Source organism: Cloeon dipterum, chromosome 3, assembly GCF_949628265.1.
Source record: "Cloeon dipterum chromosome 3, ieCloDipt1.1, whole genome shotgun sequence".
Classification (NCBI taxonomy): Eukaryota; Metazoa; Arthropoda; class Insecta; order Ephemeroptera; family Baetidae; genus Cloeon; species Cloeon dipterum.
The window spans coordinates 35,633,916-35,653,270 of NC_088788.1; the positions used below are offsets into that span (position 1 = coordinate 35,633,916).

The 19,355-nt window shown below is 41.2% G+C and overlaps 5 protein-coding genes across 8 annotated transcripts; 4 read left to right on the forward strand and 1 right to left on the reverse strand.

The window, feature by feature from the left end:
• Positions 1-80: 80 nt before the first annotated feature.
• LOC135938743 (speckle-type POZ protein-like) lies at positions 81-10,968 on the forward strand. Of its 3 annotated transcripts, none has more exons than XM_065482643.1 (4): positions 81-356; positions 7,278-7,557; positions 7,619-7,841; positions 9,667-10,968. In XM_065482643.1, the coding sequence occupies exons 1-4, from the start codon at positions 245-247 to the stop codon at positions 10,321-10,323; spliced, it is 1,272 nt and encodes a 423-aa protein (XP_065338715.1). In that variant the 5' UTR covers positions 81-244; the 3' UTR covers positions 10,324-10,968. The 3 variants fall into 3 exon arrangements, with proteins under 3 accessions (XP_065338715.1, XP_065338717.1, XP_065338718.1); XM_065482645.1 differs by lacking the exon at positions 81-356 and adding an exon at positions 810-833; XM_065482646.1 differs by lacking the exon at positions 81-356 and adding an exon at positions 2,873-3,274.
• Positions 10,969-11,524: 556 nt separating this feature from the next.
• LOC135939688 (ribosomal RNA-processing protein 7 homolog A) lies at positions 11,525-12,792 on the forward strand. The gene is made up of 6 exons (XM_065484197.1): positions 11,525-11,668; positions 11,723-11,862; positions 11,925-12,050; positions 12,108-12,234; positions 12,293-12,589; positions 12,646-12,792. Exons 1-6 carry the CDS (start codon positions 11,554-11,556, stop codon positions 12,729-12,731), a joined length of 891 nt encoding a protein of 296 aa, XP_065340269.1. The 5' UTR covers positions 11,525-11,553; the 3' UTR covers positions 12,732-12,792.
• On the reverse strand, positions 12,782-14,924 carry atms (RNA polymerase II-associated factor 1-like protein antimeros). Of its 2 annotated transcripts, none has more exons than XM_065484196.1 (9): positions 14,732-14,924; positions 14,385-14,666; positions 14,193-14,328; positions 13,999-14,142; positions 13,843-13,946; positions 13,538-13,783; positions 13,225-13,415; positions 13,075-13,167; positions 12,782-13,018 (listed from the first exon to the last, which is right to left on the reverse strand). In XM_065484196.1, the coding sequence occupies exons 1-9, from the start codon at positions 14,818-14,820 to the stop codon at positions 12,834-12,836; spliced, it is 1,470 nt and encodes a 489-aa protein (XP_065340268.1). In that variant the 5' UTR covers positions 14,821-14,924; the 3' UTR covers positions 12,782-12,833. The 2 variants fall into 2 exon arrangements, with proteins under 2 accessions (XP_065340268.1, XP_065340267.1); XM_065484195.1 differs by having other exon boundaries at positions 12,782-13,021; positions 14,732-14,922.
• Positions 14,925-15,761: 837 nt separating this feature from the next.
• On the forward strand, positions 15,762-16,631 carry LOC135939690 (peptidoglycan-recognition protein SC2-like). The gene is made up of 3 exons (XM_065484199.1): positions 15,762-15,898; positions 15,970-16,290; positions 16,351-16,631. The coding sequence occupies exons 1-3, from the start codon at positions 15,850-15,852 to the stop codon at positions 16,533-16,535; spliced, it is 555 nt and encodes a 184-aa protein (XP_065340271.1). The 5' UTR covers positions 15,762-15,849; the 3' UTR covers positions 16,536-16,631.
• Positions 16,632-17,723: 1,092 nt separating this feature from the next.
• On the forward strand, positions 17,724-19,162 carry LOC135939689 (peptidoglycan recognition protein-like). The gene is made up of 2 exons (XM_065484198.1): positions 17,724-17,854; positions 18,547-19,162. The coding sequence occupies exons 1-2, from the start codon at positions 17,725-17,727 to the stop codon at positions 19,050-19,052; spliced, it is 636 nt and encodes a 211-aa protein (XP_065340270.1). The 5' UTR covers position 17,724; the 3' UTR covers positions 19,053-19,162.
• Positions 19,163-19,355: the final 193 nt, after the last annotated feature.

Here is a 19,355-nt window from a genome sequence, read left to right on the forward strand (position 1 = left end):
AGTTGAATTCGCAATTGTGTCAGGCACATGTTCCAAAAATTTTCTAGAACAACAGTTTTGTGCTATTCGTTGCCATCTAACTATAATTAGTTTTGTGTGAGCACCAAAAGTGACGCGGCTGGCTTCCCCTCTCGACGGCGCCCCGCTATCTGTTGCAAAGTCGCGAGTGGCGCGCACCAGCCGCTGTCAGTGTGGGTTCAGAGAGCCTGCCTGCTGCCTAACTCGCGCAAAACACAGCATTCAAATGCCGACTTCGCACGAGTCCAACTCGCGGAGGTCGTCCACTTCAAGCCGCCGCAGATTCAGTGCTGGACACTGGATCAAATCACTCGTTTCTACCAAAAAATCTACCAACGGTGAGTTCAAATCCTTGATATTTGTTTCGAATTAGATTGCCAAGAGCATTGCCCTTTGCAATACACACTTTTTCTGCAACCACGACAGTTTTGCAATTTAGCTGTGTGCAAAACAACAATATAATAAATCACTTAAATCCTCTTGTATTCAACTGTTTACTCTCTTCGGCAACTGCAGATGGAAGGTTCCATTTTATTCTAACGTTTTCCTTCAAACTGGATTGATGTGGTTAAACTAATTGTTGAAACGCCTCTCAAGCGGTTGGTGTTTTCTGTGCTCAAAATATTTTTAATGGTTTATCATAATAACAACAACTGCGAGATTTAATCTCAGCGGCTCTTAACTCCACGCAATCTTGTGTGAAATGAAATCTAAATTTTTTTATCACTCCAAGAGACAGGCAGGTCCGTTGTGTCTTCATTCTCTCTCAGTCTCTGTCGTCTCCATTGTGGCAAAACTCTCTCTTGTATATTTTCGTGAGTATCTATTGCAGGCCTTGATTCGTGTCACGCACATTCATCACTCTTGGATTAATTTTTCACTGATTCACGGTCAGGTCGTTACACTCAAGGTTGATTGCCAAACAATTCGCAGACAAGGCGATTTTAATTTGCGGATGCCCAAGCTCTGAACTTTGCTCCTCTAACAATAAGTCACTTCTAGCATGCGATTTACTTGACGTCGGAAAGCGTATTTTCATCTATTTTCATGCTTTCCTCACAATTAGCGACGTCACAGTGGACAAATATAATTGCTAGCGAGCGCCAGCAAAACGCCAAATTAATGCCGCGTCGGAAATTTCCTACCTTGCTAATCGTTCTGCTTGTGGTATTGCCCTGTTTGAAAACAAGCTCGTTTTGCGACACATATACCTCGCAACTGCGTTTCGGTTCGGTCAGGATGATAATTAAATAAATGGCCCTTTATTGCCCCTCGGCCGTGCGATGATTGACAAATAGATTCATTCGACGAAAGTAAATAGCCAATATTAGAATTCTCTTCATAGTAAACAATTCGCGTTTTATCAAATAATCGTTTTGTTCTTATCGATGGCAAAGGTCCTTGCCTCGCCCAAGTGGTCTTCGGTGCGTGAGAACGAATTTTCGTACCACACGTGTTGTGTTGTGTTGTGTGCGTCGCCGCGTAACCCTATTAAATTTCCCTTGTGGTATATTTATTATTTGCTCTCTGTCTGAATGCCTGAGGTTGGGTTCATTCAGGTCGATTGATCGGAAACAACAAGCCAGTCTTTTGGGACAAAAAGCTCTTCCCTATTGTCATAGTCACGCACGTGTTCGGTAAGCCAATATAAATGTAAAGCAGCGTGTGTGATCATTGTTTGTAACAATAAGTTGCGAGATTAAAAAAGCACTCTCGACAAACAAGTTGTTAGCATCGCATTTTTTTCGTTTGCGTGAACAGGAAAATTGCATACTAAATAAAGTAAACAAACAAGTGTAGCAATTATTTATCATTAATCGAAGTGCGAGAGTAGAGATTGATTTGCATACAGCAGTCTTGAAAGCGTGCTCTCTCCACTTAACCTTTTGCTTAGGTTTACAACCGACGCGGGCAACTCCCTGCCAGCGATTTGGGGCAAGGTCCAGCCGCACGATTTTTCGCCGCTCATTGCAGCCCGCGCGCGCGCTCGCAGATTTCAATTCATCAAAAAGGATTTTGGCCAAGGCACATTTTTAAAAGACCCTCATCCGAGTCTCATGGCAGCTGAAATTTTAGATCGAGAGTGACGTAATGGGAATGCACGAGCGGATCACATGTGCTGATTGGGCCTATTAAGTCGGTGTGACCTTGCTGGCCGTTGTTTGCTCTTTTTTAAGTTCATTGTGCTTTTCCTCGACGAGTTGCTGCCGCTTGCCATCAAATCGCACGCGATTGCACTCCACTATGAATGATTCATCGTGTTTTCTTTTGTTCAGCCACAAGTCAATTAAATAGTTTTTTTTCTCCAAATTATGATGCGCGCAATTGAGTTCGATTTGCGATGCACTTCCGCGCGCTGCATGGCTATTTCTGCTCACCTCAGCTGTTCCATTGTCGATTGGCACTAGTCGGATTTCACTCTTGTATCGAAAGGCTTGTGTTTGCGTCATCATTTAATACCGGCCAAGTGTAAACACGATTTAGAAATACACACGCGCCACACATTTCTGACATTATAGGGATTTTTACTCTCAATCATACGATTTTTAACTTGACCGATAAGTATTTCAGATAATTTAAATTTGATCGCTCTTTTATTTAAATTAAAGATCAAGGCTGCTGAACAATAGACCACTCTTGTCTGTATCTCGCTAACAATAACAGACAAAAAATTAAGAACCCTACAAACGGTCCAAAACACAATTCACTCTTCACTGTGAGCAGATAAGCACTTTTTTACGAAAGTATCTGCATTTTTTGCTCGCGCGCTGCCTTCTTGTAAATTAAAAAAGCTTTGTTATAACTGCAAAATTATATATTTCCTGACTGCAGACGCGAGGGAAATTCGATGCAAGCGAATTGCGATTCAAGCCTTGGCAGTGGCACGATTTGCGAATGCATCGCACTTGAGCGGAAATGTACCGCGATGCACACAGTCTCATTGGCAAAAGGCGAGAGCAAATAATTTATTCGCAGTGTGAGATTTTCGCAACTGCGGTGCTCGCAGTCATCACTTGCTGTGTGCCAACAATTAATTATTCCCTGACCAGCAGCCGCCGTGTCTCTCTCTCTCTCTCTCTCTCTCTTATAAAGCAAGTAGTTTCATCTAGCGACAAGCAGTCTGGCTCGATCGTTCCTCGGGGCGGAGAGCAATAAAAAAAGACAGAGCACTGCCTTTAGAAAGTGGCCCGCGATTGGCTGACCTGGAAACTTATTTGCATACAATTTTGCTCGAGGGGTGGTGTAAATTTTCGAGGTGAGTTGCGCTGCTTGCTTGTTATTGTCGACGGCCGCGCGCTTTTTCTCTAAAGATCATACTAGTGTGAGAGCTGTGGGGATAATTATAGACTTTGTGTCGGGTGGTAAATAAGAAAATGAGATCACTCTGAATTATTTTGAACGACGCTGCTCTGCATGAATTCGTGGAAGTGGTCGTGTTTGTTCTAGATTCGCTGCAGCCACACACATGCTGTACTTTTAATTAAAAATTAAACGCGAATCGAGCCCATATCCGCACCCACCTTTGAGGAAAAGGATGAAAGTGTTTCTGAGACGTGAAATTCTTTTAACGGATGCGCGAATAGTTACGTAACATATTCGATGAAAGAAAAAGAGGGCAAGAGCTCATTTAGCGAGTTTGTTTACAATCATTCAAGCTTTGGACCCGATCCAACAAGGGCACAAATTTGATCTTATCGATAGAGCTCGCAGAGTCCGACAATTTTTGAGTCGCAATATTTAAAACTTGATCAAAATAGGGGATAATTGCAATTGAGAGTATTCTTTAAAGCTGGAATACTGTTTTAAGTGGATCAGAGTTGTTTTTATAACGTACACCCCCTACCTGGAACCGTCTCGCAATCTTGAAAGCATTTATCAGGTCCAAAATAAACCAACCAGAGGCGCTAGGTGATTTCATTTCATGTGTTCTCTATTTTATTTCAACTGTGCTAACGCGTTAAGTTTCCAAATCGGTGTTTGACCGTCTGCAGTCAGATCACACTGGTAATTCCCGTAAATAACTGACTCTAATGTCAAGTTGAAGGTAACGCCATTTGGCACCGCTTGAGAAACCAGGAAATTCGTCATCAGCTTTTACAAATCGCCATAATATAATTTAACAAACTAAGCGCGACGCTAGAATGCACTCTGTCCGAAAATAGTGCCTCACCTTGGATTCTGTGTACGCGGAAACGCGCAATTTCGCTTGAAAAAAACACGCCTAGATTTATAGATGCTGAAAGTGCAAGTCTGCTCTAACAAGGTGCATTCTGCCAGCTGCAAGATGACAAATGAGTTTTTAATTGGACGCGCGGTGCATTCCGTGTGATCCAGCAGCCTTGGCTCGATATATATATTCTCCTCGCGCGCCTCTTGAGATTGACAAAAGGCTTATTCTGGCGCGTTGCATCGATTGAACGAACTGAACTGAACCCGAGACCCGAGAGGCAGTGCAAAAACGCTAGTTAGACGGTCTGGGGCTCCTGCAGAGTTGTTTTCGACCAAGTTGGATGAGTGCAAAACAATTCCAACTTGTTTTCGCAAGCTATTATTGAATCTAGATCTAGACTACTCAAGCGCGGTGTGCTCTCTAACTGGTAAACAACTAGCACCGAATTTCAAAGACCAGATCTGACTCGCTTACTCGCGTTTCTAGAAAGAGGCTCACAATCAGTCGCAATTTTTCCGGAAAGCCCCACTGCATTGCAATTAAATAATGTTTCTGCAATTTTTATTGAAGATCAGAAATTCTTATGATGGACGACTATTAACAGTAATTTTCCTACAGTTTCTTTGCGCAAAATGTGACAAAATGCGGAAGAAACCAAAACTGCGGTAATTTTTCCAGCTGTTTTTTTTGTCGCACAAAACCTGTGGTGCATTTTTGCGTATTGCTAAAAATAGTAGCTCAACTTTTGCATAATTTTTAAATTAGCAAACAATATTAATTGTAAGGAAAAACGACTTTACTGCCTTGCAAATATTTCAGGCCTAAAATAAACTGTGGACCAAGGTATGTGCGTCATCCACTTATTGTCTTGACTGTTCTCGTAATTCAAAAGCTAAACATTATCTGAATGCTGTACAGTAAAGTCAAGAGCGCAGTCAGGTTTGAAGGTCCCTCTCGTGTTTATTTGCGCATGTGGGTTGTACTAATGGCGAGTGCTCGCGCAATGAGTACAAACAAAAAGCCTATCATCAGTGTAATTTGCTTAATCCTTTCACTCACTCGGTTATATGCGGCTCAATTAAAGCGGATTAGCGGATTGAAAGGTTTCCGCGGATGAAATTGTTTTATATAACATGTTGTGCAATTCGCGCTGCAGGTTTTAATTTCTTCACACGCGTTCGATTAATCAGGTGAACAGAGTAACGCGGAGGATGTCAGTTATTGCCTATTGTTTGCACGATTAATTAATGGTCAACCGCATTTATTCAGTTGCAGCACGATTTTGTTGGATAACATGTATTTGTGCTCACGACGTGAATAGAGCTATCCTCCATACTTGTGACATCATAGCGTAGGTAGTCGGAATACAAATTGGAATTATTGCATCTTGCATAAACACCATTCTGTTTTACGCAACTTGTATAGTCGATGGCTTGAATGAAGTCTTGTTGCGTTTAACATAGGCTACATAGTTACAGAAAATTTGAGAAAATCGGCTCAAAAGTTTGCATGCTCTCCACTGTAAAATCACGATTTATTTCCAAATTAAGGTAATTTATCGATAAATTTGGTAAAACCTGGTCCAATGCAGGGATAAACTGTTGATTTTTTTTTAGAAAGATGGTGGCTCTTTTACCAAGTAAATACGCTCGAGTTAATCGTTTCTGCTAAATGCTAAATTCTGCTAAATGCTAAATGTGCTGAAATAAACTTGATACTGAACACGGCGACTCGTTGCAACGCGCGGCAGGGTGTAGCCGACGACAGTATTTTCAAATTAACCAAGCGCGCCGACCTTGCGAATTACAAGCAGCGAGTTGGAAAGGTGAGCAGAATGGATCAAAGGGAGTAACTAAACAGAGCAGAACTGTTTTAAAACAAGCATCTAAACTGGGTTAAATTATCTCCCGGGAAGCGAATGTCATCTTCCCTCGCTCAAACTCGGCCACGGTCGTTGCGGAAGTCAAAGAGGCTTCGTTTCGTCTTTCCGCTTGGCAAACTAGTTAATTAAATTTTCGGCAGCCAGACAATTCGACTAATTGCCTATCCTAAATTCGGGTTTAGTGGGGCAGACTCACAAAGAAAAATGGGTCAAGAGCTGTCTCAAATCAATTTTCTTGTTCTAATTCGATGGACTCGTTGAAGCAAAGTTACGAAGCCTACAAAAATCACGAGCAGACTTTGAATTTTCTCTCTCCTGAGTAATAACGTGCTCTTGCAGACGACACCGGCTCATTTCACCTGAGCTTTCTCGGCGACAAAGCAACCCTTAAGCAGGGCAAGTCTAGGAATAGCTCAGTCAGAAACAGTTACAATTTGCTCCAGTACGTTTGTAATTGCTGCAATTGGCGTGGCGCGGTAATCATGTAGAAACGTTGCATTGCATTACCATTGAAGCGTGCAGAGACAGAGCGGCGAGAGTGCGCTCGATTGGGGGCACGCAATTAAATTGGATCAGCCGCACTTCTCATCAGTGTCACTTGCTTGCACAAATAGTAAGGCCACTGAGAAAGGATTTAACGAGAATTTTGGGGTTTCCGCCTAGTAAGAAATAATAAATTGCATAACAAACAACCTCAACACAGATTGCAATTTATTCTTATCAGCGTGATCCTGAGGAAATAAAATTGTGACATATTCCTATATGTGTGCTACCCATTAGTTGGCGCCCATGTGTCTCAACCGCAAGATAGGAAGTGTGACTAATCAAAATAAAACGCATGCAGTCTTGATACACGTTCTTGGCACGCAATTTTACTCGGAATCCTTGTCAACATCCCTTTCATTAGCATATTGCTCGAGCCTCTTGGCACGATTAGATGAAGCAGGTTTATGCAAATTTTTCCTCAAATTTGTTTCTGTGATGTTTACCTGGAACATTTTTAGGAAATACAATTTTTGTTCAATAATGAAAATTCCTCTCTGACTGGATCGTTTAGTATTTTCCGACACTCTAAAAGGTTATTAAAAAAATAAACTTAAAATTTATGTTAATTGAAATCATTAATTTTTTTTTAGCCTGGTTTTAATTATATTCATCATTAATTTAAACCGTGGTCCTGATCAACTGATTTTTTTATTTTCGCAGATCAAAGGTCCTTATCGCCAGATCTGGAGACGACAGAGATGGAAGACGGGGTTGAGATTTTGGTGCCGAGCGCAAGCGATGTGATGTACAAATACACGTGGACCATTAAGAAATTCGGGCACAACTGCCGCAAGAGACACAGCCCTGTGTTCGACAGCGAGGCCTTCGAACTCAATGTGAACGGCCTGCGAACCCGGTGGAACCTCAGCATCCGCTTCTGGACCGGCATGGACGGTTCGCGGCTCATGAGCCCCGTGGTCGCCTGTCTCAACCTTCTGAGGTAAATGGCTGAATCACAAATTAATGCCGCCCATTTCGTCTGACGGACGAATTTTGATCAGGTGCTGGCCCGAAGACATTGCCGGCACGCAAGCCACTGTCCACTTCCAGTTTGGCGTCCTCTGCAGACAGACCGGCCGCTTTGACACAACTCCGCTGGCCAGATGCATCGTGTCGCTGGGAGCAACCAAAAATATCGTCTCGGTCGGACACCAAGACGTGGAAATCACGGAGAAACACATGCTCTCCCAATCGGGGGACGTCCGTCTAGTCTGTAAAGTGCAGGTAAATTTCAAATAGCATCGGATTTTAGATGTAGCAACTCGAGAAAAAGATTTATTATATAAAGTAGCGGCTGCGAAGGTGAAATCCCAATGTCAAGCTCCTGCGACCTTGACCATCAGCATTCCATTGAAAACTGCGCCAAATCGATATTTCGCGTGAAGCGCACAAGTGTGCAGCAAAGTAGATAAAAGTTCAACCAAGCACATTCCAAGGCCTAGCTGCTGCTTTCTACAAAATTAAATGGCATATTCAGTTGCCAAGTATTAAATTTCACTCCGTACTTTTTATCAAAACAAGTACGCTTGAAATAGAATTTTAACATAACAACACGATTAATTACTCAGGTTTGACGTTTCCGTGCTAAAGATTGCGGTTTGTTTGACAAAGGAAAATATTATTGTCTGCTGTTAAACAAGCGCGTGTAAATTGAAAGAGCGGCTATCGTAATCGTATTACACGTAGTAATTAACAAAGCATGCTTTATAGAACCGTTAAACGTAAAAAAGTTTTTTTACGTTTTAACTAGTCTCCAAAAACGCTGCGTCTCGGGAATTTACGTGTTATTGCTTTTTATTCCGGTTTTTAGGGCTAGCGTTCGTTCATTCATGATATATTGTGAAAGTAATTAAAAAAATCGTATGTATAATATACAAGGAGTTTAGAGAGTTATCATTTTTGATCGGACGGAGTTTACGATGTTTGGAGCACCGAAGGTTAAAAATCCTTTGAAATAGGAAATCATTAAAAATCGAATATTAATACCAATTTTTACTAAATGTGTAGACGCTACTTGATAAGACAAATCGATCTGTGGATAATTTTTGCTATTATTTGGACATTTTTTTTTATTTAAAGATTATAATAAAATGAATCTCAACATAATTTACACATTTTCAATTTACCTAATTTTTCCGAAATTAAAAAGTTACAAGAAAATTTTTGTCAACGTTTAAAACAGGAAATTTTTCATCAGCTTTCAGAATTGTTTTTTTTTCTTATGTAAAACCATTAAAAATTATCAAGGCTCAAAACTAACCCTTAAAGGGATTTTTTTAAACAAAAATGAAATTCTGATCGATTTGACTGCAAACCAAATTTTAGATGAATTCAATGATTTTTTGCTTGATTTTGGTCCCTCTTGTCGTGATCTATTCATTGGTGTGCGAATTATGAGGAAATATTCCTTAAATTGTAAAATTAATCGTGGTTTTACAGTAGAGAGACAGGGCTCGCCGCTTGATTGGCTGATTTCCTCTAAAATTTAAACAGCAACCTGGGAATGTCAAGCTTTTTCTTATTAAACAAAATATTTTTGCAGAAAAAGTCAAATTTGTTTACCTTTGTCAGGCCTTTCAATAAATTATACTTAAATGTTAAAAATAGCCTAAAGGAATGAGCAAGTGAAAGATGTGTTTTTTAGAGCAAGTATTTATTTTATCTCAGATTCTCAGGCAATCTCTGATGACTTTTAAAGGGTAGATAATTAAGCAGTCTTATGGAACGCTTCTTCTAGAAACAAATCCATATCAAGGGTCTAGCAATCTTCTTGATATTTTCTTTTAACTTACTCATGAAAACAAGCTATTTGTAATGAACTCCGCTTCTCCGATGAAATACGGTTTACTCATTAAATCAGCTTTCTTCCTGGCTGAGGCTCTTAACAACAGATAATCTTATTCTTTAAATGGTATTTCAAGTAAAGGCAAATTCACAAATTTTCTATAAATAAAATTTACTTAAAAACCAGTATTTATTATCCATTCATTTATGATAAAAATGTTTTAAAACGCAATAATTAATAATGTTTTGAATCAATTGTTGTCAGGTTGTTCCTACGGGGAGCAACGATGAGCAGCACAGTCTGTCTCAGGACATGGGTTCTCTGCTGTGCAGCTCGGAAGACGACCTTGCCCCGGCGGAACTGCCCTGGGCCAAGGGCGACATCAAACTGCGCGCGGCCGGCGGCGTGCTCTTCCCGGCGCACTGCTGCATTTTGGGCGCGCGCTCTCCGCGCCTCGCGGGCATGATTTCCGAGATGGAGCTGCCCACCAAGCCGGCAGAGACGCCGATTCTGGACCTGAGCGACCTGACCGCGGAGAACCTGCAGGAGATCCTGAGGTACATCTACACGGGGCGCGTGGACAACCTGGACTCGGTGGCCGCCTCGCTGCTGGCGGCCGGCGTCAAGTACGAGCTGCCTGGCCTCACGTGCCTGTGCGAGAGGGCGCTACTGGACACGATGGACGCGGAAAGCGTGGCCGCCAGGTTGCTGCTGGCCGACGAGTTCAACTGCGAGACCCTGAAGAGAGGCGCCCTGGCCTTCATCGAGGGGCACGCCGGCAGGATGCCCAAGAACATGGCGTGGTCGGTCATGGAGATGGTGCGGCCGGAGCTGTTCCAAGAGGCGTGCGAGGCCGGCATTGGAGACTCGGCGTCCAGCTTTGCCAGCTCTCTCAGCGAGGCCGGCAGCAACTCTCGTTGAAACGCCACACTCCCACATGATGACGTCAAAGCAAATGTGATTGGATTTATTTTATTTCAGTATCAAAAAGAGCAGGGTGTGTTCTTCCGTTTTCAAATTCCAAGGGGTTTTATATTTTATTGCTTTCATGGTCGATGCGTATTATCACCTGCATTTCTAGATGGACATTTCAGTTCAGTAGCTGCAAATCGTACTGTTGACAAGTCTTGTAAATTTCCTAAAAATATAAAGATATAAATATCAAACTCTCATTTCCCGTTGAAGATGTTTAAAAAGAGAGTACTAACTTTTTATTTTAGCTCTCAGCATTTAGCACATAATTTAATTACTTCCAGAGTTGATGGCTAATGTATATCAAGATCGCATTATTCCAAAAATGTTCTGCTGTGCCATGTATTTAACCAAGAAAAAAAAGGAAAATAATACACACTCTGTATATTCGTGATGTGAACATTGTTTTAAACTATTCAACTTGAAGGCTTTGTTGTTCTGGTTTTCTCTTTATCACATGTTGTGTGAATGGATTTTTGAAAGAAATCATGATTTTAAGTGAGCGAATGTGTGCACCTTTGTGACACAGTGCAGATCACTTAAGTTTGTAAGAGCTCTTTGTTGCCAAATAAAAAGGTAAATTGCAAATCTTTATAGATTGATTTTATCTATTTATTTCCGTAAGTGAAAGAGGAAAATGGATTTACTAATTTGGTAAAATTTTTGAAAGCTTAGAAAGCTTGAACTGCGACGTCCGCTCTCTTGTTTTCTCCGTAATAGTTATAACTTCACTTTAATAAAGATCGTCGCGTTTGTATACAAAAGAATTAAATACGTTCGACGAGATAACCCTTATATTTCAAATAAATTTATAATATTGCTTTTAATAAAATACGTGAAATACAAGCGAGTGCGAACATCAGATTAGTTTCCGTCTGCGCATGATAGGCTGATCCCCTCAAATTCAAATAAACTTTTCTATTATTATGGCTGAATATTCCATGTACAATTTTTAGAACACTGCACTTAATACCACTTTACACGTACGTCATCTTAAACTGTTAAATTCATCATCAAATTCATTGCGTTTATGCTTTTAGCTAGCCGCAATATTTCCCACTGCGCCAATTTTTATAAATCTCTCCCTTCCCCCAAAATCATAGACAGAGACCTCGTGCGGTGGAATTAAGAAGCAGCAAAATATCCTTGCTGCTCCTCGTAGTCCTCGTGTCTTTGTTGATGTTGATGTGTTTACCTCAGCTGACCTCAGCTCAGTTTAAGACAGCTAAAATCAATTTGTTTTTAACAAACGCAAGCATGGCCTCATCCGCAACACAAATTTGTGGTTTTCTAGGTAATATTATTCGTTATTATTGATCGTCAGGAGATTGTTAAACTGATCTTACAGCTATTCCCGTGAAATACAAAGAATCGAGCGGTGCCAGCCACTGGCTTTACTGCAAAGAGCATTCCGTGCGTGTAAAGACAACAGGGAAACCAGTCGGACGAACACTGTTTGTAATCAACGTTCCGGCCTTCTTTACAGAGGTAAACAATTATTACAATATAATTATGTAGTTTAACTGGAATAACTAAATTAAATTGTGTAGGACTGCTTTCAAAAGTTGTTTGGAGAGTTTGGTACAGTCTCCAAAGTTTTCTTCCACAAGAAGCCGACTGCTTCTGTTCCAGAAGAAGAAACCTCTAATTTCTTCAAAAAATCCGAGCCTGTCAAAGTATGTATTGCGTTAATGACCGTCCTCTTTTGCATCTCATTCGATTTGAATTTTTAGGGCTATAAAGTTGCCTATGTGGTTTTCGAGAAAAGTTCATCTTTGGAGGCTGTCTTAAAATTGAAATGGAAAACGCCAAAAGTGCTTTTCGGAAAGCAAGACAAAGCGCCTCCCTCAGCTGTGCAGAGTAAGATGATCAGTTGAAACAACAAAGGACCAAATTTATTAATTTTATTCTAATGAAGGATGGAATGCGGCGTATGATGAACAAATTACCGCCGTTGCTGACCTCCAAGCCGACATTGACGACTTCATGAGGAAATTCGATGAGAAAGCTAAGGAAGAAGCTGACAATTTGAAGCAGTCCGAGGGTCAGGCTGACGAGGACGGCTGGTTCACAGTTACAAAGAAAGTAAGGAAACCTGGATTGGCCAGAAAGGAGAGCGTCGAGCAGAGGGTTTTGCAGAAAGAAAGCAAAAAGAAGGCAAAGAAGGAGCTGCTCAACTTTTACACCTTCCAAATAAGGGAATCTAAAATGAACCGTAAGAAAATAGTGTAATGGTTTTGTTTTAACGTTTTGACCATTTTCCTCTTGCAGATCTTGCCGAGCTGCGGCACAAGTTTGAAGAGGACAAGAAAAGAATTGCCCAGCTTCGACAGTCTAGGAGGTTCAGACCGTTTTAGTAGAATCAAATCAAATTAAATTCCTGATAATAAGAATTGAAATAAAGTCATTGAAATCGAATGTCAATTTTTTTATTATACACATATATGCCTATAACTAAATTAGTCAGAATCAGATTCCGAACCACTTGAGCTGCTGCTGCTGCTTGAGGACGCCTTGGAGCCCTGGGGAGAAGCTGCGGGCGTGCCCTTTTTGCTCGCTTCCTCGTCGCCGCTTTCAGCGTCAGAAGCCTTCTTACTCCCCTCACCCTCACTTGCTTCGTTTTCACTGGCCTCATTGCCACTCCCTTCTGGTCATTTTTTATATTTATTGGGAAAATACATTACTTATGTGAGCCATTACCTTTGTCAGAATTGCTTTTGTTGCTCTCTTCGCCAGACTTTTCGCCGTCTGTTTCCATTTTCTCATCGTTTTTCTCGCCGCCCTCTTCAGCGTCTGTTGGAAGGGAAAAGTGAGTTGCGTTGGTTGTTTTCAAAATGCCAGAGTTCAAACCTGATTGCTTGTTTTCTTGGTCGTCGTCCTCGGCCATCGGCTCATCCTCCTCCTCTTCGCATACGGTTTCTAGCGCCTTTTCTCTCACTCTTTGTGTTTGGTGCTCGATCTCGTTCAAAGGCCGGTGATGCACTAGCAGCTTGGTGTTCGTCACGCCTCCCTGCTTCTGCCTCCTCTTGTTCAATCGAACCCTTTTTGAGCAAGAATTAATTAATTTGACATGAAGATCAATGATATATTTACAAAATAATATTTTTGGCTTTGGGTGAGCCCTGGTAATTATTATATACCAGCCCGAACGATTTGTTATTACCTTGTTTCCAGCTCGTTGTAGTAAACTCCATCTTCTCGTACAACCAAGAAGTAATTTTCTTCATAACCCTTGGTGGCCTTGCTCTTGACGGTCCAGTTGTACTCCCTGGCCATCTTGTAGGTGTAGTCATTGGCCTCGTCGTCCCAGTCGACGCCAATGCTTTGATCTTGTTTCCGTTTAATCAGCGTTTCTTCGAGTGGCAGGAAGTAGGCGACAAACTGCTCTCCACTCTCGTCCATTACACCTCTGAAAATGAGACGAATTACGTGATTGTCCTCCGGAAACAATTGCAACAAACAGCAAACCTGATCATAGCCTGAGACATTTCTTCAATTTGCGCTGGCACCGATCGGCCAACCGGAGCAGGGTCCGAGTCGAATATGACTTGAGCGCACGCGTATTTCCACATCTGAAAATGTTTTTAATTAATTTGAGGACTCGTTGGATTGAGACTCAGTTACTTTGAAGTCTGGATAAATTGGAAGAATTTCGACTGGAACCACGTTTGGTTTGCTGTAGTGTTTCTCGATGGGAATCTTGGAGTCGGTGAAGGTTTTTTCGATCGCAGCCACCTGACTGTCTCTGTCCATGTACAAAGTCTCGTCCTGCATTAGCAAATTTAATCCATGCTCAATAACAGCTAGGAATTCAATACCTTGAACGCTTTCTTGACCGAGTAACCGACTTTCGCCTCGACCTTCTCCATGGTTTGAGGCTGAAACCTCGTCTGCTCGGTGGAAATGTATTCGGTCCTCCTGAGCCAGGATACGCTCTTGGAGTGCTTTGTTTTCCTGCGAGTAAATGGTGAGAACGGAAGCTGAATTAGCAGGCTAGTGTGAACATATACCTGTTGGCATCGTGCGGCGTGGACAGTTCCTCCTCGAGCAGTTTTTCGTCGGTCGGGTCGAGAACCGCGTCTTGGTCTATGGCATAAGCGTCGCTGTTGATCAGATCGATGGTGACGCCGAGATCGTGCTCGGCCAACACTTCGTACTTGTAGGTCCTCTCGAGGGACGTCGGATTGTTCTGAATAAACCTTCTCGAGTCGAAAGGGTACATGACGAATTTCGGATCGAAAGGGATGTCTGGCAGCGTGTTGCAGTATTTGACTCGGCACACCAGCTCGGTTCTACAGAAGAAACACAAAATTATGTATTCGGTTTTAATTCGAATAAGATCGAGTAAGAAACTTGCCTTCTGTCGTGAGGAGCACCTCGAGCACCCGGCGGGGCCATGGGCCGCTTGTCTGGCTGTGCATTTTGCGGCTGCAGTGTCGGAGCCATTTAAGTGTGTTAAATAATTCTAGACAATTAGCGAATGCAGGGCACAAGCAGGCGTGTAGTAACGCCGCACAGTTTCAGCCGCTTGAAATCTAAACAAAAACACAAACAATCTGGTCGGCCTGGAAGTGCTGGGTAGTGCCACGCCTACTTTATGCAACCGAATGGCGCGATGGAAAGGGGGGAAAATTGCAAAGCAAACAGAAATTCGTCCTGGTCCCGGTAGAAATTGCGCAGCAACGTTCAACAAACACCCAAATTTTCACTGTCGAATTGATTGTTGACCTTTTCTTGCAACAAGGAAATTCGCGTTTGGTTGTTGAAAGTTGCGCGATTTTACCGGGACCAGGTCGAATTCATGGATTTTCTATTTTATGTATTTTATCTAGTGTAAATCGATAAAAAAATGTAACAACGGTAAAATTATTAATTTTGCTAGATCCTAGAAGAACTATTTCATGTCTTTTGCGATCTATGTGAAGAATTTGCAGACTGTCTAATGTCTAATAATGGTATCCATTTCGAAATAAATACACCATGCAAATTCAAGCTGAAAAACCTTTTTATAAATTATTGAGAAATATTGACAAGGGAAACAGTTTGAACACGAAATTATTTAACAAAGTCCCGCACACCATTAAAAGTTATAGTAAAAATGATAACAATTGTATCGAAAATGTAATTGTCTGAAAACATTTTGGTAGGAAAAATGGAAAAAAATTCGAAAAATTCATCCCTTTCATAATTTTCCTGCACATTTGGCTCTTCGATACTGCCGCTTTAGTATAATTAAGATCAAATATTAAATAATTTACAGATATAAACAACAGTACCTAATTTACATTATCGCAGTAAACAATGTTATCAATCAATAATTTTTAATGTTTGGCAGATGGTGATCTCGTGTGTGAGTGTCAAGATTTTTTTATCATTTGTCCCCAAAACTGCACACGGCACCTCAAAAAATGATGAGTATAAATACGTACAGAGCTGACTTGAGAGTTAGCAATTTACCTAGCTATTTTGTTCAGGATGAAAACTGCTGTCATCGTTCTTGCCTGCGTGGCCTCTGCACTTGCTGGTACGATTTCAAAAAAACCTACCGAAGGACTCTACTGATTTATTCAAAAATTTTGATTTGATTTCGCACAGCATGCCCGAACATCGTGTCTCGCGCTTCGTGGGGCGCGCGCCCTCCCAACAGCATCACGTACTTGAGCAACCCCGTGCCCTACGTGGTGATCCACCACTCTGAATCTGGAGAGTGCTCCACCCAGTCCTCTTGCTCCTCGATGGTGCAGGGCTTCCAGGACTACCACATGGACACCAACGGCTGGTCGGACATCGGCTACAACTTCCTGGTCGGAGGTGACGGCAACATCTACGAGGGCCGCGGCTGGGACAAGGTCGGCGCCCACGCTCCCGGCTACAACAGCCAGTCCATCGGCATCTGCTTCATCGGCAGCTATATTTGTGAGTCACATTTCTCCAAAAATGAGTTTAAATATAATTTTCTCTAACTGCAAAATGCAGCCTCGGCTCCCAGCAGCACTCTGGTTGACCCTGTCCGGCAGTTGATCCAGTGCGGAATGGACGACCGTTGGATCCAGCTTGCTCACATGACCATCGGCCACCGTCAGGCTGTCAGCACCGACTGCCCAGGAGATGCTCTCTATTCGCTCATCCAGTCCTGGCCCGACTGGGAACCCAACCCTTAAACACCTCTCAAACCAATGTGCAAAATTAAATGTGATATTTTATAACTGGTGTAGATTGATGAATCAATTTAATAAAAAGAAATCATCCTCAAATCGGTAGGACATTTTTTTAAATTAAAACCCGTTTCAATATTAATTTTGTCATTTATGGCCTCAGTTTACTTCTTGCAAATTTAAATACAACGTAAGAAAAAACTTACTGCTTTCTTGAAAAGGTTAGAATACGCCAGCATCCAGCTTTTAAATTTTCCCCGTCACATAAAATATGTACAAATGGATTTATTTACTGTGCAAAAAAGTAGCAGTACAAAAACAGATAATTTTCCAAATTTCTGAAAACAAATGATTTTTGCGTGATTTCGTTCCCACTCGTCACGAGCAATCCAATAGCGTGTGAATTTTGAGGAAATATTCTCTATATTGTGAAAAACCATGGTCTTGCAGTACGGAGGTTGATTAACAAGCAAACCTGTCAGCCGATTTCATCATAAATTTATGCGGCACAGGCTAGGAATTTTTTAGATTTTCCCTCATTTTTATTAAAGGATTTTTTTACAAAGTTTCTAATACCTGCAATTCAACAATAAGTTTTCACAATTTCGACAATGAACAGGTTTTTTCAAAATTATATGATTTCAAAGGGAATAAATTTATAATCAACATTTTTTAATTATTTGACAAATCAGCTGCAATGGAAAAATATCATCTAAAATGTTCAGTTGAAGAGCATCTGGAATTAAAAAATCTCATTCATTGATTTTTTATCTTTCCTATTTATTTGATGCAATTCTATTTTGTATTTATCTCAGCAAAATAGGTATTTAATATTTTGTCTTGCAGCTATTTTGCACGTTACAAATTTAATATAAATGGTACATTTATTTTTACTTCAACAAGAAGCTATTTTTTCCAAATCATATTATACCACTTCTTGATTAATTCATTTGTTTGAGATTACATATATGTAAGTAGAGCGCGCCGCTTCACCTTATCTCTCTCGAAATTTCCAATCGCAGCGCACTAATCCTTTACAAGATGTTGTAAACATCTTCTGTTCAAGTGGGCAATAAAAACATGAAATCGTTTTTGAAGTGGCTATTATTTCATATATATGAGACCTGTTTCAACACATATATATATATAACGCACGATTCTGTTTAGAAGAGGCGCATATATATCTCTCTAGATTATGATGAGCACTATAGCTACGCCAATTTTTGGTGCGCACGGCACTTCTCTGTTGGATTCTGCACAAAGATATTCAGTAAAAATGAAGGTTGCTGCTGTCTTTGCTCTTTTCATTGCTGGCACCTTTGGTGGTAAGCAGAAATTGTTCATTTTGGCAGAACCACATTTCAAAAGAGGAGTTAGCAAATGTAATTAACCAACTTTCACGGGGCTAAAGGACAAAACTCTTCTTGAAGAATCATTCTTATTAGCGCATTTTTGCTAATAAAAATTATATAGAAAGGAGGTTGGAAGGGGTTGAGCACCCCTAAAAATCTTTCAGCTTGTCAAGGGGGGTCAAGACGAGTCTAACAGTGTGCAGTTCTTTAAATATCTGGTGATTTGGGAATTTACAGTATTTGCAAAAAAATATGTATTATTCTAGTTTTGAAGTTATTTCTTGAAAATGAAACAAAAATACCACCCTGGAATTTTCACACAAGTTCAAAAATATCACGGAGAACATCAAGCCAAATTCCAAAAATGAGCTAATTTCCAAAATTTTAATTACATCAAGTTACCCTTTTTGATCTAGGACATAGAGATATTTGGTTTCAGTTCAATATCGGGCTTGCAGAGAGGAATCCAAACCCTATATTTTTTTAAATGGCACCTTGTATGGCGAGGTGATATACACAACCGTATTATCGAATATTTTGTCATAAAGTGTCATGTTGTTTTTGTGACCTTATGCCCATTTAGTCCTCTTTATTTATCTTTAAAATATTTTTACTCCTTTTTTTATTCAAATCGTCGGTATATTTTATTGAAATTTTATTCCTAGCCTGCCCTGAAATCGTACCGAGGGCCGATTGGGGCGCTCGTCCGCCGTACAGCGTTTCCTACCAACCGCTTCCCATTCCTTACGTGGTGATCCACCACGCCGTGTCCGAATCCTGCTACGACCTGGACACGTGCGCCGCCTTGATTCGTGGAATGCAGGACGAGCACATGGACGTCAACGGCTGGTCCGACATCGGCTTAAATTTTCTGGTCGGGGAAGACGGCCGCGTCTACGAGGGCAGGGGCTGGCAGGCGATCGGCTCGCACACGCCCGGCTTCAGCTCAATCAGCATCGGCGTCTGTTTCATCGGCACTTTCAACGACTACGCGCCCTACGACATCGCCTTGGACGCGGCCAAATTGCTCAACGAGTGCGGCGTTGAGCAAGGCTACCTCTACCCAAACTTCGGGCTCATGGGCCACAGACAGGCGGTGAGCACAGAGTGCCCTGGAAATGCTCTTTATGATGAGATCATCAACTGGCCAAATTATGTGCCTGTTCCCTAACAAGTAATGCGAATGGGAAAATTAAAAATAAAAAGAGACTTTTAGCCTAGCTCACTCTATGAACATTTGGAACATTTTACATTTTTTTGTTCAGTGTCTTAAAGTGGACCAAAAATCACAAGTTTACTTTATTCTCTCTCTCTCTCTCTCTCTCTCTCTCTCTCTCTCTTAAAATTAAATTCTGGAAATTATTTGAATTTTTGGATGTTCTAAAATTTGAAACAATCAAAAAAGGACCTTTTTGGGCTAAAGTAAAATTTGTAATTTTTGAATTTACTCCTAAAGTTCCATCGCTTGACCACA